Raw genomic sequence first — 17,741 nt, forward strand, 5'->3', positions numbered from 1 at the left:
TTGCATATTCTGTCTGTCAGTCACAAATCTGACCAATTTTCAAAAATCTTCTTTACAACTGTAAATCTATAATACATATAGTCATGTAGAGCAGGAAATTAAGGCCTCTACCAAAATTGTTAATTTCATTATCTACGAGAGAGAGTTTCTGATTGTAGGACGGGGTCTTCATGTTAAGTCTTTCATCAGTATACTAGTAGGCACATTTAGGGGTGGGTGGGGGGCATTTAAGTTTTAGGAACATAATCTTCTTTTCTGTACTGTTGCTTAAAATTAGAATTTAGCTGAGGTATTCACAACAGGATTTTTTTAAAGGTTTCAAAGCCCTTTGGACTAGTGATTGATACTTTTGACTAAAACTCAGGTGACCAATAAGGCCTATGAGCCTCTTATTTTCATGTACAAGGGTATACTCACTTTCCTACTGGTACTTCAGCATAACAGTGATTATTTTTGTATCGTATACATTATACAACAATGACATTAGTCACATCGATGTTGAATCTTTTCTCCATCTTTTTCCTCAATGCACAAAGTGCAGTTCATAAAATCTGTGTTCCTTCTCATGCTTTCTCCTCCATACCATGCAATACATTAAAGGGGGTGGGGTGTAATTTAGAGTACTTTCACTTTGGGAGTTGGGGACATTTTTTAGTCGGTGTTTGTTTTCAACAAAAACAAATAGAACTATTTTTTAATTGTGTGAATTTTTGTGATAAAACTCTAATTTAAAGTATCAAATATGGTGATGTATGATTTTATGTATTCTCATTTAAGTGCACAAAGGCCAACTACAAGAAAGCATAGTTAAAATTCAATATACACACTTCTGTATCACATTCCCTCATTTGTAAAAGTTTAAAAATGCAAAGAATCATGGAATTTTAGCAAGACTGTTTGGATGGATTCTGTACAATACCTTTTAATTCTTAAGAAATTGTGTATTTTGTTTAAAAGGGATGGGGTTAGAAATTTGTTGCTAGTTTCATATTGAACCCCATTATGGTGTATTATTTTTTTTATTGAATTCAACATACTAATTGACTAACTACTTAATGAAATAAAATAAGAAATTTGATGGGTAATTGTTTTTACAGCTGGAGCAAATGTATGACACTTTGTGCAAATATTGTGCACTATTTCAAGGTAATTAGCCAATGCAACTTGGTTGAAGTAATCCTGTTGAATGCTTATAATAATTGCTGAACTTGAAATTGATGTGTAATATACAATTACATGAAAGGTTCTTTCAAAACAAATTGTGACAAGTTATGATCCTTTTTACAATGAAAATGTTATAGCTCTTCTTGTATATTGCTCTCTACTTAGTTTTCTTCACTTTTTACGCCTTACAAAGACTGAAGAAGGTGTCATTAAAATTGCCATATTTCTCAAAAATGAGGTCGTTTACCTACCTTGATTTTTTAATATGTTTTATATCAAAGCTTCATTGTAAACATATATCAAAATAAAAAACAATCAATGGTTATTTTTATTTTATTATCAATCTCTACCTTAAAGAGCAAGTATGATACTCCAATAACAAATACATGGATCTTTGTTAGCAAATAGAATTCATAGACTTAAAGATTTTGTACAATGTGATATTGACCATCATTTTCTGCGTCACTTCCGGTCTCTGCTAATTCAATACTTATCTGAATCCTTGTTTGTCCAAAACAGGTTTTCGATCCAGAAGCAGATTCCATCCTCGGTCTCGATCTACCGGCGGATGGGCAAGTCAGTTTGGGCGGCGGCGTTGACCCGCTTCATGACACGTGCCCGAGCGTGATCAAACTGGGTTCGTTGCAAGATATTCTAGATTTGTTATGAACGGCAAGATATTTAATCTCATCGAAAATCCTATACTTTAGGTAGTCTTAAATGAACATTTCATTAAACAAATCAAAAACTAATTAATTTCACACGTGACTATTGTTGCACAGTTTGGTGCTCAGCCAAAAACAGGGTTTTTATTGACAGACTTTTTAAGTTACAGAAAAGGGCAGCCAGAATTATATTGAAGGTGAAAGTAACTCAGACTTCTACAGCTGATATTTTTAGTGTTCTTAAATGGATGCCTGTTCATGATTATTTTGTATATAGAAAACTAGTGCTTGCTTTTAAGGTGCTTAATAACATGACACCAGAATATATGAACGTTTTTAATTTTGTCAGCCAAGTTAGTTCCAGAACAACAAGAAGTAGCGATAGTGGCATTTTATATTTACCAAAAGTTCGAACTGAATATTATAAACGGTCTTTTAAGGCATCCTCCACAATTTTATGGAATCAGTTGCCCAAGTCTGTCAGAAGCTGTGGTTCTATTACATCTTTTAAATCAGCATATTTGCAGCATTATTTCTCAAATGAGTGATATATAGATGTGATGTATATGTGTGTGTATGTATATATATATATATATATATATATATATATATATATATGTATGTATGTATGTGTATATATGTATATATATATATATGTTTATTTTCCCCTCAGTGATATCGTGTGTGTATTTTATGTATATATTTTATATTATGTTATCTATGTTTCTATTCTCTCATTTATCTGTCTGTGAATATGTTTTATACAGGACCACAATGTAAACTAGTCATTTGCACTAATTGTGCTATCCTGTCTAAATAAAAGAATTTATTATTATTATTATTATAATGAATTACTTGCATTTAATTGAAGTTATGATACAATTCAAATATACTGCATTTATATAATATTCATAAATGTAAGACTTATTTAAATCAATTAACATGTACTAATGTTATCTAAATTCCTTCTATTTTAGGCTGAGGCTGGTCTATGTTGTTATCCAATACCTTTTCGATTTTTGCAATAAAATGTTGACTCTATTTTATTTATTTGGGTCTATTTATGTCATTTTCGGTCAGTTTTATGATGGTGTATGTTTGAGGAAAATGATATATATCACGTTATAAATTTTGAATAAATAGGAGTTGTATTAGTCCAAAAATTAAAAGAACTATAGATTACCTTTCTTCAATTATAAATAACTAATAAAGTAAATAGAAAAGATAATATGTATAATTATTTGTGAATATCAAGAAATCTTTGTGGGTCTCGCCTATCAATTGTTTCGAAAAAAAACCTGAAATAATATATATATGTTTAGCATTTCCATGACGAATTTTGACACATAAAAAGATAGTATATTGTTTCAGATTACCTGTGCCCTTTGTTTACTTGTAATACTAGACACTGTCACACGTCGCCATATATATAGATGCATTCCATGAAAGAATGCGCCATTAAATCGTTCATTAAATGGATTAATCAACTTAGGTGATTTGAATGATAGTTCTGTAGAACTTGTTAAAGGTGGTTGATATTCTAGCACAATTAATATTTATTCTTGCATAGTTCTTCTATCTTAATATTATGAATTATCATTAAATAAATCTACTTCATTTACCAGGTTTATTATGCACGAATTATATGTATTCGTTTAATGAGTAGACAAAAAAGCACAATGACACACCACTATTTATGCAAATTCATTTACCGTTTAATTCCGAAATACTTCCACGCATTTGAAAACTTTACTTAATACACATTCATGTTTGAATAGCTGTACCCTGTTGCGCGCGCACGCACGCACGCACACACACACACACACACACACACACACACACACACACACACACACACACACACACACACACACACACACAATAATTAAGTTTAACTGACAGCTAACCTACAGCGAACAAATAAAATTCCATCTGTATCATCATTATTTTGTTTGAGTGAGCACTACATTATTTTTCTGGAATGGAGAATAAACCTGTGAAAAAGCGAACAGTGAACAAACTTCCCGATAAAACATACAAAATTAAGAGAAGGGCAACACGGAACCCTGCACACATTCGACCCAGTGATAGCTTGTGTTGCAAATTCGATCATTATAACAACCGTAGATTAAGCGAAAGGTTGACTGTTAAAGCCCCCGTAACATTAAGGGGGAATAATGCATCATCGTAATGGCCCTCTTCTGTTTGAACTTCGTCAATATCAGCACTACATTTATATTCCTTTTAACATAATCACCTAGCTGGGTAGCTCAGTAGGTTTACATGTCGACTGTTGATCTGTAGTTCGTGTGTTCGAATCTAGCAATGGTTTTAATTCGTTTTCATCTTACTGTCCACTAAAACTGCATTTCCCCCACTAAATCAGTTAAATTTAAAAACTTTTCAATTTCACAATATCATGATTGTACATATTCCCCATTATCCATCCATATCAGTTTTCTCTGATGTGTTATTACTACCTATTTCATGTGTCAGTAGCCTGCCCCATTAAAAAAAAATATCATACGGAGAGCATGTTCTAGAATTTAGAATCAGTTGAGAGACATAAACACCAAACACTGAAGATAATGGGATATTGCTTTATAAATATGGTAAGTTGATGGAGAACCTGAAGTAATACCTTACAACAACACTTAATTAGTAATTTACTATTGACCTCAATCGCATCATTTTTATGTACGAATTTCTCTTAATACCTCTCTGTCGCTGTGGAGCTTTTAAGTTTTAGCAAAATGACATCATATATTTCAAATCAAAATAGAAAGGCTTAGATGAGATTTGAACGTAGATTTGAAACTATATCCTACTGAGGGCAACCACTGGAAAAATTAATAGATGTTTTAGATGACAAAATTCAATACTAGTATTATATATATATATATATATATATATATATATATATATATATATGATATCTAATTGTATTTACAATAAAATATCAGTAAATTATTGCTTTTAAACTGGTAGTGGGTTTTAAAGTAGGTCAATATCATCGCTCGTATTTCTCGATTCATTACAATCAATGGACCTCAGCCTCTTCGGCGTCTCAGCTCCATTACCTTTTAGGGAGTGGAAAGGTTCTTAAAAACTGGGGGGGGGGGGGGGGGGGGGGCACCGAAGAAGAAAAAACATCATTGAAAATAAACTTTTTATATTTCAACAGATTTTCTGCCATTTACATGAATAAAGTTGTTTTTGTATCCATGTTCCGTTAAGCTTAAGTGATATACAGAAACGATATGCAATACGTATTCCTACGCCGCATAATACATACGTACTTTGTTTTATCATGTTATAATGATAAATTGTTTAGCTTAAAGACCGAATAGAAATTAAAGAACATTTAATTGGTAAAACTACTGCATTGGTAAAACCATTGCAATAGATATATAAACACGTTTCTTGACAAGGGATAGAAACGAAAGTAAATAAAATAAACAACGATATTGTAAATGATAATGATATTTGGTAGTAAACTTTTGGCTATAAAAGTATGAAATGGACGTGGTCTCTCCTTTTTCTAAATGACACAGGTTTCTTTTTTCATAGTTTTATGTACCTTTCGATGCTGAATGATAAGTAATTTCAAAAGAATGATTGACGGCAAATTAACAACTCAACTTTATGACAAACGGGATGATTTCAGTTTCACCATCGTCAACTTCCCATATCTATGTAGCAATATTCCATTATTACCTGCATATGGTGTGTATATATCTCAACTGATTCGATGCGCAAGAGTTTTTTAAATCGAAGCAGGCTACCGATATAGTTTGCCAATCGGTGCAATACTGTCTGACATATTTCATACCGATTGTTGGGCTGTTCATGGCACACTGATTTTGAATACGGATAACTCCTAATTTATCTAATCAAGATAAAGGGCTCACAGAGGATGTGACCAGTCGACAGGGGATGCTTACTCCTAGGCACTCGACCCCATCTCTGGTATATCCAGATGTCCGTGTTTGCCCAACTCTCTATTTTGCATTCCTTATAGGAGTTATGAGATTGATCACTGTTTGTTATCTTCGCCTTTCATACGTTTTTCGGGTGAAAATAATCATTTGAATACAACAAGATTGAAGATCACGTGACGTATGTTTAATTTTAGCTGGTGACACACGTGGCAAGTTGGGAGGGAACCGTGTACTGGTAATTGAGATAGACGTAAGAGAGAGCGTAGTACAGCTTGGAGTCCTTCTGGTAGATGTAGTAACGAGCTTCCTGCTCCGTCTGGCAGTGGGTGTGGCCACACCTGGTGATAAATAATGGTCAACATTAATGTGATGGAGTGCTCGCATGGCCTCACTTGGTGATAAATAGCTACCACCGTTAATGAGTTGGAGGAGATTCATGTGGCCACAACTATCATCAGTAATGTTGTGGGGTGTTCGTGTGGCCACGCCTGTTGATGATTAACTATCAACAGTAATGTGATGGGGACATTCGTTTTATCACGTTAACTATCCTTTAGATAAATCCTTTAGCTCATGGGAACATTTTGGAATAACACTTGTGGAAAGTGAAGAGTTGTACATGTATAGCACATATACCGGTATGATGTTACAATTATAGCTATCAAAAGATATATGTTGGGGATGCATTTGGTAAATGAATACTTGCATATTCTTTTTTAATTTTTTTTTATTAACCTTCATATTCACAATATTTTTACAAAAGCAAACAATAACATATACATACATGTACACATATACGCATACATATACACAGACTCATGCACATACATACATATACACATAATAGAATATATATAAATATATATATATATATATATTTATAAATAAATATATATATATATATATGAAAGTTTGGGCGGGTTTTTTTTTGGATAGAAAAGACAGGTTAGAGATAAGAGTTTGAAAGGAAGGAAGAAAGTCATATAATAAAGAGATGTAACACATAGAGAGAAACAGGGCTTTTCATAGGTTATGATGAATGTTCAATTTTTTGTATAGCATTTTTCAAACATTTGTTAAATTCGTTGTACTTACAATTTTTCAGTAAAACAAATTTTTCAACATATAATCGTCTAATTACATTCTGTTTTTAGAGTCTCAAAGCTCAACCTCGTTGAAGGGGTGAACTTGTTTGTATAAATATAGTATTTAATTATTAGAATTATAAGATTTTCCAGACGGTGTAATTTAACATTATTCAATTTACCAAACAAAATTGAATTTCTGCTTGTGTTTATAACAATATCTAATGTAAACTTTAACCAATGTTCTACCTCAAACCAATGATCTTTTATTAAATAACATTCTGAAAACAAATGATCTAATGTCTCTAGCAATTGATTGCAGTAAGAGGATAGTGTAGAGTCTTTGATACCACATATATTCAGGTAGTAGTTTGTAGCAAATAAATTGAAACCACTGCAATTTTGTTTCTGCAGTTGTTTTAAAAGGAAGCATATAAATAGTATTCCATTCTTTTCTGCTAAAGTTGATTCCATTTTCAATCCATTTATTTTCAGAAATTGGATATTTTTTTCCCTTTGAGATAAGGACATTATACATAGCTTGGCAACCTTTCTTAGATGTGAATATTAGTTCAATAGTAGAGGGATATCTGATATTGTAATCTTTTAAAATAATCTTATTGTTCTGTTGTATATATTTCTTTATTGCTGTAACAAGACCTGAAAACTGGAGGAAGTTTACTTTTCCTGTAGACATCTCTTTAAATTCTGTAAATGACATAAATGAATTGTCCATATTACATAGGTCACCAATGTGTATTATATTACATGTATCCTTTAAAAACTCTTTACAGGGAATTTGTAATTTATCAATGTTTAGATCTGGGTTATACCACAGATGATCACATGCAATATTTTGACGATTATATTTGTCTGCATTACTTATATCAATCCAGCTTTGCAGAGTATCGATCCAAAATTTATTACTTGTTTTGTGTTTTAACAACTCTAAGTAATTTGAGCCAAAGTTCAGAACGCCTAGAATTGAAATTCCAAACTTAGTTTCAAACATTTTCCACTTACAATTATGAGTTGTGATTAATCTTCTGATCCAACTAGATTTAAGTGCAATAATAAAGTTGGTGCAATCTATCATTTTTAAACCACCATCTTTGTAATCCTGTATAATTGTGTTCCTTTTTATTTTCTCTTTTTTACCATCCCAGAGAAATTCAAATAGTTATTTTTTCAAATTTCTTAATAAATTCATCAGAAGGGTTAGGTAGAGTTAATATCAAATGATTCATTTTTGGCACAATTTGTGTTTTGATGACAGCAATTTTGCCAATCGGGATTAATTTTCTTGCTTTCCATTGGACAAGTATTTTGTGTATGTTTTCTAGCTTTTTGTTGTAATTCATGTTTATCATTTCGTCAAGGTTTATAAAGAATTTTATTCCTAAGAGTTCAAATGAGGTTTGGTTCCATTCAAATTTCCATCTTGAGTGATGATAAACATCTTTTGAAAACTTTTTACTACCTAACAAATCAACTTGGTTTTACTGACATTGATTCTTAACCCTGAAATGTGTGCGTATCTATCTAGAACTCTTAGTATAGCATCTAGAGATGTAGGTGAGCCATCACACCTTAAAGACGTATCATCTGCGTATTGTGAAATTTTATATTCTTCCCCCATCGATTACTATACCTTTAATTTCTTTATCATTTCGAATTAGAATGCCAAGGATTTCTGCGCAAAGTAATAATAGATATGGTGAGATTGGGTCTCCTTGCCTACAGCCTCTTTGAGGATGGAACTATTTTGAAGTGATAACATTTTGGATTACACATGATATATTATTGTAAAAACATTTGATCCAGTTCTTAATTGAACTGCCAAAGTTAAAGAAATTCAATGCCTGGAAAATGAAGTCCCATGATATTGTGTCAAAGGCTTTTTCGAAATCAATTAGCATTAGAAGTCCTGGAATATTTTTGTACTTCATAATATCATAGAGAAAGCGTATATTCTCTCCAATAAATCTGCCTTTCAAAAATCCTGTTTGATCTTTGTCTATAATTTTATTGAGAAATATTTTTATTCTTTCAGCAATACAGCCAGATGCAATTATGTATAGTACTGATAGTAGAGTGATTGGACGCCAGTTTTTTAAGTACTGTCTAATATCATTTTCTGGTTTGGGGATACATGTAATTATTCCCAGCTTATTGATATTTGAAAACTCGCCCACTTCATATGAGTTATTAATTGCTCTTGTAATAAAGTGACCTAGATCAGACCAAAAAATTTGAAAAATTCAGCTGTCAAGCCATCTGGTCCAGGACTTTTGTCATTTTTCATACTTGCATATTCTTACCAGCGTTTATTTGTTGATGTAATATGCATCATATTGCATATATGATTAAACTGTTACACAATGTAATATACATTTGTATATACTTACATCTCTTAATAATTTATTACATTACACATGGTGAGGACATTTAGAAAATAATGACGATTATAGGCCAATAAACTGTCCTCCCAGTTACACATTTTGAAATTAAATTAAAGTATATATGTACTGTTATCAACATGAAACTAACACCAAAAGCAGTTCTGTAATTCCTTAAATACCTACATACAGATTGGTTAGTATAATTTTGACCTTTAAGTTCAAAAATGTATTCAATGTTTTTATTATCACACCTGTCGACATTTCATTGATCAGAGATATTTAGGGCTAAATCTAAAAATTATATTTGATTTATTTCTTTATTCAAAACATGACAAACGCTCAAGTTAAGGGGATGTCAAACTACAAATATCGAGGTATATTTTTAAGATAATTGGGGAACGGAAATTCTTCCCTGATATAGAGTTTAATTTTAGTTATAGGACTTGACATCCGTCATCTACAAACAGTAACCGTATCCTGCCGTTAGTCCTATGACCGTGTCTTGAAGCACTGAATCAAACTTCCAATCTTGCAAGTTACATGTAATCCTATGAATTTGTCTTGAAGTATTGAATCAGACTTCATATCTTACATATAGTCCTATGACGATATCGTGAAGCACTGAATCAAACTTTGTATTCATGGTGGAAGACTAGTTTGATGGTGAAAACTCAAGTAGGAATCCGTTTATGTTAACCCATTTTGTACTGCCTATCACACGAAGGGAATCATGACAAAAACTTTTGTGCAGAAGACCATGAAACAAATCCGTAGAGTTAAGAAGTCTCGAACCTCTGGTGAGAGGATTCTTTAAAAGTCTGATGAAAAAACCCACATTAATTGCCTAATGATCAATATGATCGTCTTTCTTATAACTGTCATTACATGTATATGATAGGCTTTAGTATTGAAATATATAAAGGTGTGGTATGCAGAAAGCCTTTTGCTTCAGTGTCCTACTCTAAGGAGTAGTGGTCATTTTCGCAAAATCACGTGATTCGCACCCTTGAATAGTTAGCGAATTCCTATCAGGAAGCTACCGACGAAATCACGCGATTCTCAGCCCTAAATAGTTAGCGAATCCCTAAAAGGAACCTACTTCCTGGATCAAACATCTTCGTAAACCCTGTGACCTTAAACTTTAAAAAAGAGAAACCAAACTGATCCATGAAAAATAAGTCAATGCAATAATTAGATTCGTTCAAAATAAATAGAATCTTCTGAGAAAAAGAAAAAAAAAAGCTGTCTTGCATACAGTGCTACGTCACGACCGTATATCATTTCCAAACGCCTGTGTGATCCAATCATACCACTCATCTATAGATGTTTGAAAATGACCGCCGGTTGTAAAGTATAATTGGGGAGACATTTTTCTTCTTGAAGTATTTAACACATGTATTTCGAATTGAGGTGGGGGTTTTCAACTTCAAAATTGTGGAGTTTTTTTTTTAATTTCAAAATGTTGCTTTACGAATGTTATAGGATGCACCTGTGGATTGCATTTCAAATAGCGTGTTTGTGAAATATCGGAGTGCTTAACTATCCCAAATCAACTCAAGTACAGACGTCAAATTTTTATATTGCTAAGAATTTTTTAACTTAATTTGATGACAATCTAGATGAACTATTATGCATATCAATAGCAACGGAAAGCAGAATAATATGCCTTTAATCACATCTAATCACTGGCATTGGATAACCTTTCTCTCTGATACATATCAAGGGTACTCAGGCATGTGAAGGAAGTGTTTAAAGGGACATGGGATTTCATTTTATCAATACTATCCGATATATGCCCAGTTAACATCACTCACGTGTTCATGCCACCAGTAGAGGTCGCCTGTTTGTCCACCATGAAGAAGGAGCCCGTCCCCTCCGCCCAGTATTCTTGTTCATTAGACATGGCGTAGGAACTCGCAGACCAGATGCCATGAGAACGGGCATTATTGTAAGCCTCTGTGATCTACAATATTTTTAATATCGCTCTTCTATATTCGGTTGAATTTCTACTCAAAGTTCTCTCAAAATTTCCCATGCTTAGTTATATTTTTGTAGTACTACTAAAAGACATCCATTGAATACGCATCTGAAACAATACTATACATTTATTGCATGATAGTGAATGAGATATGAAGATTTATTCACCCAAGAAAAATCCTATTCTCCGAGGGCAACGCCCGAGGGGAATATGATTTTTCTTGGGTGAATAAATATTTATATCCCCGAACATTCATGCAATAAATTGTTTATTATACCGAAACAAAGCAAGACTACAAAAATGTATTTGAAATTGGAGTCCGCTCAGCTATACATTGTATGTAGTTGAGATTGCCTTAACAGTAACACCGCGCTGTCAACGTATTAGAATGTAAAAACAATGAGTTACAGTGATATGATAACCAGTTTTTGTATTTCCATTCTTTATGAATGCTGATTTACTTGCTTGTTTTTTCTATCGACCAAAACCAAGCAATTTAATTGTATATCAGAGACCCGCATGTTTTGTGCCTTACGAACTATCAAAGTACAATGACTCCAACTCATTGTGACGTCACAATAAAATTCGTTTAACTTGACGTTAAATTTATGGAAATGCACGAGGCTGCATGCATGTTGTTGTCTGCGTCATTCGAAGGGGTGGAACACGAAATTTTGTTGCAGGGCAAACACGACGGTCACGTGACCTTCTCGACCAATCAGATTTTGTTTTACTAGTGATTCTTTATATGAGGTATAATAATAAAGTTTGTGTAGTTCGCAGTAGTAGTATTACCTGAGTTTTGATTGATGAGGGTAAGTGACTGTGGATTGTGTGAGCGAATTCGTGTACGAGGATGTTGTTTTGATGGTAATATGGGTCCCGCCCATTGCACAAGAGGTTATCCTCCAGTACACAACAAGTGTTTCCACCCACGCCGGATAGGGTGCTGTACTTTCGGCCATCAAAGGTACACGTCGCAGCACAGGAACCACCACAGTTATCTAAGAATAAAAGATCGCTAGAATCGTATAGGCATGGAATAGATCAATGTTGAATATTGTCGTAATGGAAAGCTGGAGACTCCACAAGTAATACAAAATAGAGCGTTGTGCAAACACGGACCCCTGGACACACCAGAGGTGGCATCAGACAAACACGGACCCCTGGACACACCAGAGGTGGTATCAGACAAACACGGACCCCTGGATACACCAGAGGTGGCATCAGACAAACACGGACCCTTGATATACCAGAGGTGGCATCAGACAAACACGGACCCCTGGATACACCAGAGGTGGCATCAGACAAACACGGACCCCTGGATACACCAGAGGTGGGATCAGACAAACACGGACCCCTGGATACACCAGAGGTGGCATCAGACAAACACGGACCCCTGGATACACCAGAGGTGGCATCAGGTGCCCAGGAGGAGTAAATATCATCTGTCGACCGGTCACACCCACCGTGAGCCCAATGTACGAAGCAGATGTGGAGGACTATCTGATGTCTTTTATATCGAGTCAGATATGAAGACTTTGCGATGCCGTCCTCGAAAATTTGGTATAAAGATTTGTTTGGTTATGTTTATGTTTAGGCTGAAGCCATATCAGAGTCGGAAAACTTAACAACTCGGACTGAAATATGTTTGTATTTGAAGAAAAACATTGTCAAATGAATTACTGGTACACCCCGGTCTGTCCCTCTCAGCAGCATATTCCGGGAAGATGGTAATGTCTTGACCGTGAGCAAAGACCGCGACTTTGGCGCTCCTGACTAACGAACTAAAAATGGTGGACGGCATGTGTTTGGTCATTCTGGCTGCTATTAGGGCCGCCTAGGAAATAAAAAAAATTCATATTAAAGATATACACTAGACTCTATGGCCGTCTAGGAAATGAAAAACATTCATATTAAAGATATGCACTAGACTCTAGGGCCGCCAAGGAAATGAAAAACATTCATAATAAAGATATACACTGGACTCTATATGTATCAGGACCGTTAAAGATACACTATCCTCTATCGGGGCCTCCTCGACAAAACAAAGAATCTTATACGATGGTCTTTATAAGGGTTGTCTGTCTCTATCAAAGATACACTATATATCCTCTCTCAGGGCCGTCTTGAAATTATAATATCAATGTTAAAGAAACACTTTTCTCTGTCAGGACCGCCAGAAAATGAGAATATCAATGTTAAAGAAACACTATTCTCTATCAGGGCCGTCTGGAAATATTGATATTAAAGCAATGTTGAAGAAACACTTTTCTCGGTCAGGGTCGCCTGAAAATTATAGGTGTTCACATTAAAGAGGCACTTTGAAATAAACAGAAAAAGAAGAAAATACACCTTACGAGATTGATCACTGTTCGTTATTTTCACCTTTCATCTTGAAATTGTGAATACGAGTCAAAAACTTTTGGTTTATTTTATAAGTAGAGGAATATCATTGGCTTAAAGCCAAAGATGTCGTAACTAATTAGTCGATAATTCTTGCTTAATACCGTGGGTTGTAAGGGAGCCAGACACTTTGATAACATTAATATTAGTTGGGTTTTTTTTTTTGTTTTTTGTGGGGTTTTTTTGTTTTGTTTTTTGTTTTTTTTTTGCAATACAAATGTTGTTTTTCTTTCTTCATTTATCTTCACAAATGCATTTAAAATGATTTGACAAAAATTTATAATATCCGAGAAAAGGCTGACCGTGTATGACTTACAAGTGATAGGAATCATGTCATCGAACTTTGTAAAGATTTCTAGACATTTTGACACATTTTGATTTCTAAACTGTGGCATCCCGTGGGGATCTGGGTTAGAATAGGTCCTCAGTACCCCTTGCTTGTCGTAAGAGGCGACTAAATGGGGCGGTCCTTAGGATAAGACTGCAAAAACTCAGGTTCCGTGTCACAGCAGGTGTGACACGATAAAGATTCCTCCCTGCTCAAAGGCCGTAACCTCCTAGCATAGACGTAAATTTTGCAGTCCTTTACTGACAGTGGTGACGTCACCACATGACAGGGACGTTAAACAATATACAATCAATCGATCTAAGCTGTGGTCTTCCTCACCAGGTAGTGTCCTCTCTCACTGACCGATGAAGTAGCCTCCACAGTCAGCCAGTCCCCTCCGTACCTCGTGTTCTGTATGTTACCATTCGTGCCCACGTATTTGTATTTTAAAGACACGCGCTTGCCGTGGTAACTAGAGGTGTTATTGCTGGACAAGGACAGGACTTTAATTCTGGAAAATTTCATGCCTTCTAATTATGTAAGTATAACAACCAAAAACAACAACAACAACCCCAAAAAAGCATGTTCATAGACTGCATGATTTGTTCATTTCTACAATAATATCTGTAAAAATCTAGACTATATACAAATTTCCTATGTCCAAATATCAAATGTTTGAACCGGTATAATTATCCAATGGATCCGAATACAGGATGTAGGGGTCTAGGCGGCGGAAATGGTAAATAAATGTTGGCATTCTGAGATTTCGACATGATTGGCAATTTCAAAGGAATTCCGTTTCAAAATATTTGCGCATATAAAAGGATTAAATACGTAGATAGACTCCCGCGCCATCTAGCGTTAATTCAAATAACGTCTGCCTTTTCTGCACGCCATCTAGCGTCAATGCAGTTAACGACTGTTGGTTTTGCATCGATGATCGTTGGTTTTCCAACGGAGTCTATTGATTTTATATGAAGCTGGTTTGTTTTGTATTTCAGTAAATTTTTGAAAATTAATTGTTCGTTTTACATGAATAGAGGGGTTACGGTATAAGCCGATAGGATTTTAATTTTTTTCACAACTTACCCGTGCTGCCTCACCAGTTCCTCCTGTTCTGGCGTCAATGGCGGCAAACCGTATGTGACTAATATAGAACATAGAGTTTGTTTAAACAGGGACAAGTAAAGATTGTACCATTAGATCAACAAGAGTACCGCAAACGGTACAATATACGCCCGTCGAACAGTGAAGTTCAACCTGTTTGACCTACATCTACCCTTAGAGTACTGTAGGTCGTAGTGCGCCAACCCAGCTGAAATGTTAACTGTACCTGTCTTCCTCCAAGAGGAAGCCTTTGAATAACTATCAGGGCAATATCTGTATCCATAATCAAAAACAGCCCGGAAAACTATTTGACCTACTTTTAGTCCTAATGTAGGTCACGGACGGATGGACCTATCCAGCTGAAATGCAAACTGAACTTGTATTCCTCTGAAAGGAAGCTTATGTGTAAATTCCAGGGCAATATCTGTAACGAAACAAAGTCCGGAAAACTGTTTGACCTACTTATAGCCCTAAAGTAGGTCAAGGATGAACCAATCCACCTGAAATGCAAACTCACTTTTACAATTCTTGAGGGAGGTATTGTCACCAAAGTTGTACATGCATCCGTTACGGAAAAAAGTCCGGAAAACATGACCCGGGACGGACGGACGACCAGCCAGCCGGACAGCGCCATAACATAATACGTCCCGTCTAATGACGGGCGTATTAAAATAAAGTTATATGATTTCATACTTGCTTACCACAGAAACACAGAAACCCAAGGAAGATCTGTCTCATTGCGGTAACGGAGGAACGCTATAATAATACTGATATGTCGATCTGTTTTATATCTTACATATGTAGGTAGGTGTAATCTAGATAAGAGGGTCACAAATAAGTTTGCAACGCTTTCAATAACTGGATGAGGTACGATTTGTATCTACTGTGGTTAAATATTGAGGACATTTACAAATAATAAAATAATTCAAAATTATTGTGACATGTGACCTCATGCACCACCAGAGGTCAGTGATAAGTAATTTCAGTCTGGTGTAAAATAGACCTTGCTTGCGTAAACGGCTGGATATGGTTGGTTGGTGGGCTAGTTGGTTGTTTTACCGGTACGTCCCGTTGAGAATCTTTCACTCATATTGCTACGTCACCAGCTGTAGGTGAAGTACCACAAATCTACACTTATGCTCAGCGCTCAGGGCCGTAACAGCGAGTGCTCTTTAACGTGCCAACATCTGCCGCATTCACTACCTTTTTTGACGCAGCCCATGAACCGGGGCTTGAAGCCGTGGCATCCCGGTTACGTAACGAACGAAAATTACCACTGTGCTACCACAACTGGTATTATTTAAGGGATATCACTTAGATGACTAGGTTGGTTGGTTGTATATTGATTAACATCCCGCTCGAGAATTGCCGATGAACGACTGCAAAATTTAAGCCTATGCTCAGCACTTACGATCATTGAGCAGGAAGGGTTCTTTAACGTGTCACACCTTCTGTGACACGGGACCTTGGTTTTTGCTGTCTTATGCGATGGACCGCCCCATTTAGTCGCCTCTTACGACAAGCAAGGGGTAATGAGGACTTATTTTAACCCAGTTAACCATGGGAGTAGATGACTATATATGTAATATCAACTAAACAAAATTCAGTATGTCGTCAATACGGACATTAAACATCAAGGCCCGGTTTATAGATTAAAAAGCAAGCCAGTTTGAAGTCAATTGGAAGGAATTTACATTGGCCAGGATAGGCAGTCTGTCGTCTTTTGTATAGAAACCAAAACGTAATCGTGTCCTCCCTTGAGCTGTGAAAACTCTTTGCATTATGTCCTGCCTGACACTGGCGTAAATGCGGACAAAGTAGAAGATATTATATTAAATGTAGTTCTACTTATTAACATTGTGTCCCTTATCAAATTCAGCGAACGCATTTCTGTTCACGGAAATTCAGACATTAGGTTTTAAGGATCTTGAAGTTGTGAAATCAGCAAATAATAATAGATTTATACTTTCTGTATTCTCATAAATCAATAACTACATGGTGTAGAGAAAATTTTACAATAATTTTTACAAACATCCTTTTTTTGTTCATGGCAAGGTGTGCATATAATACAATATAGGGAAACAAAATATACAATTCATAAGTGTCATTCGGGAGGACACATAAATAACTATCAATATGCACAACATTCTCAAGTCCTTTATCTTGTGTCACTTTATAACATTTGCTCTACCTGAAAACAAACTTTACAGAAATTCATTCTTTTATAAAAAAAATTTTAACTTCTAGAAGTAAATCATGTCAAAATTTGATACGTAAGTAATGAGTTTAATAGTTTGGTATGTCGTGCATTTACAGACATGAAATAATTGGTGCAGATTGTACGTTTAGACTGCGTAAGACTCTTTTAAAAAGTCCAAGGGCCCCCGAGATCCAGGTTCCCGGAATCCCCGGTCTCCGGGGGGAGGGAATTAACCTTTTTTCATTCCCCTATATGATGAAATATCATATAAAGATAGTATATTCACTCATTCGTACAAGTACACATACAATCTGTTAATATTCACAAATCTTTATATTCAGTACTCATTCATTCGTGATATCTCCCTTCAATCATCATATATCATTATCTTAATGGATTCTATATTGATCTGCTCAACGTAGGGATCCGGGTTAGAATAGGTCTTCAGTACCCCTTGCTTGTCGT

The 17,741-nt window shown here is 35.1% G+C and overlaps 1 protein-coding gene across 1 annotated transcript; it reads right to left on the reverse strand.

The window, feature by feature from the left end:
* Positions 1-5,932: 5,932 nt before the first annotated feature.
* On the reverse strand, positions 5,933-15,873 carry LOC125652401 (uncharacterized). Its single transcript, XM_048881589.2, has 7 exons — positions 15,778-15,873; positions 15,059-15,116; positions 14,309-14,480; positions 12,922-13,075; positions 12,031-12,239; positions 11,072-11,220; positions 5,933-6,108 (listed from the first exon to the last, which is right to left on the reverse strand). The coding sequence occupies exons 1-7, from the start codon at positions 15,812-15,814 to the stop codon at positions 5,961-5,963; spliced, it is 927 nt and encodes a 308-aa protein (XP_048737546.1). The 5' UTR covers positions 15,815-15,873; the 3' UTR covers positions 5,933-5,960.
* Positions 15,874-17,741: the final 1,868 nt, after the last annotated feature.

The sequence above is a fragment of the Ostrea edulis genome, chromosome 5, assembly GCF_947568905.1.
Source record: "Ostrea edulis chromosome 5, xbOstEdul1.1, whole genome shotgun sequence".
NCBI classification, from domain to species: domain Eukaryota; kingdom Metazoa; phylum Mollusca; class Bivalvia; order Ostreida; family Ostreidae; genus Ostrea; species Ostrea edulis.

What these genes read in the sequence shown, in the direction of transcription:
- LOC125652401 (XM_048881589.2), bottom strand. Translation starts at nt 15,814, where the DNA reads ATGAGACAGATCTTCCTTGGGTTTCTGTGTTTCTGTG. An exon ending in GAACTGGTGAGGCAGCACGG is followed by an intron (nt 14,481 to 15,058) that starts GTAAGTTGTGAA and finishes GAAATTTTCCAG; the next exon opens with AATTAAAGTCCTGTCCTTGT. An exon ending in GTGAGAGAGGACACTACCTG is followed by an intron (nt 13,076 to 14,308) that starts GTGAGGAAGACC and finishes TTTATTTCCTAG; the next exon opens with GCGGCCCTAATAGCAGCCAG.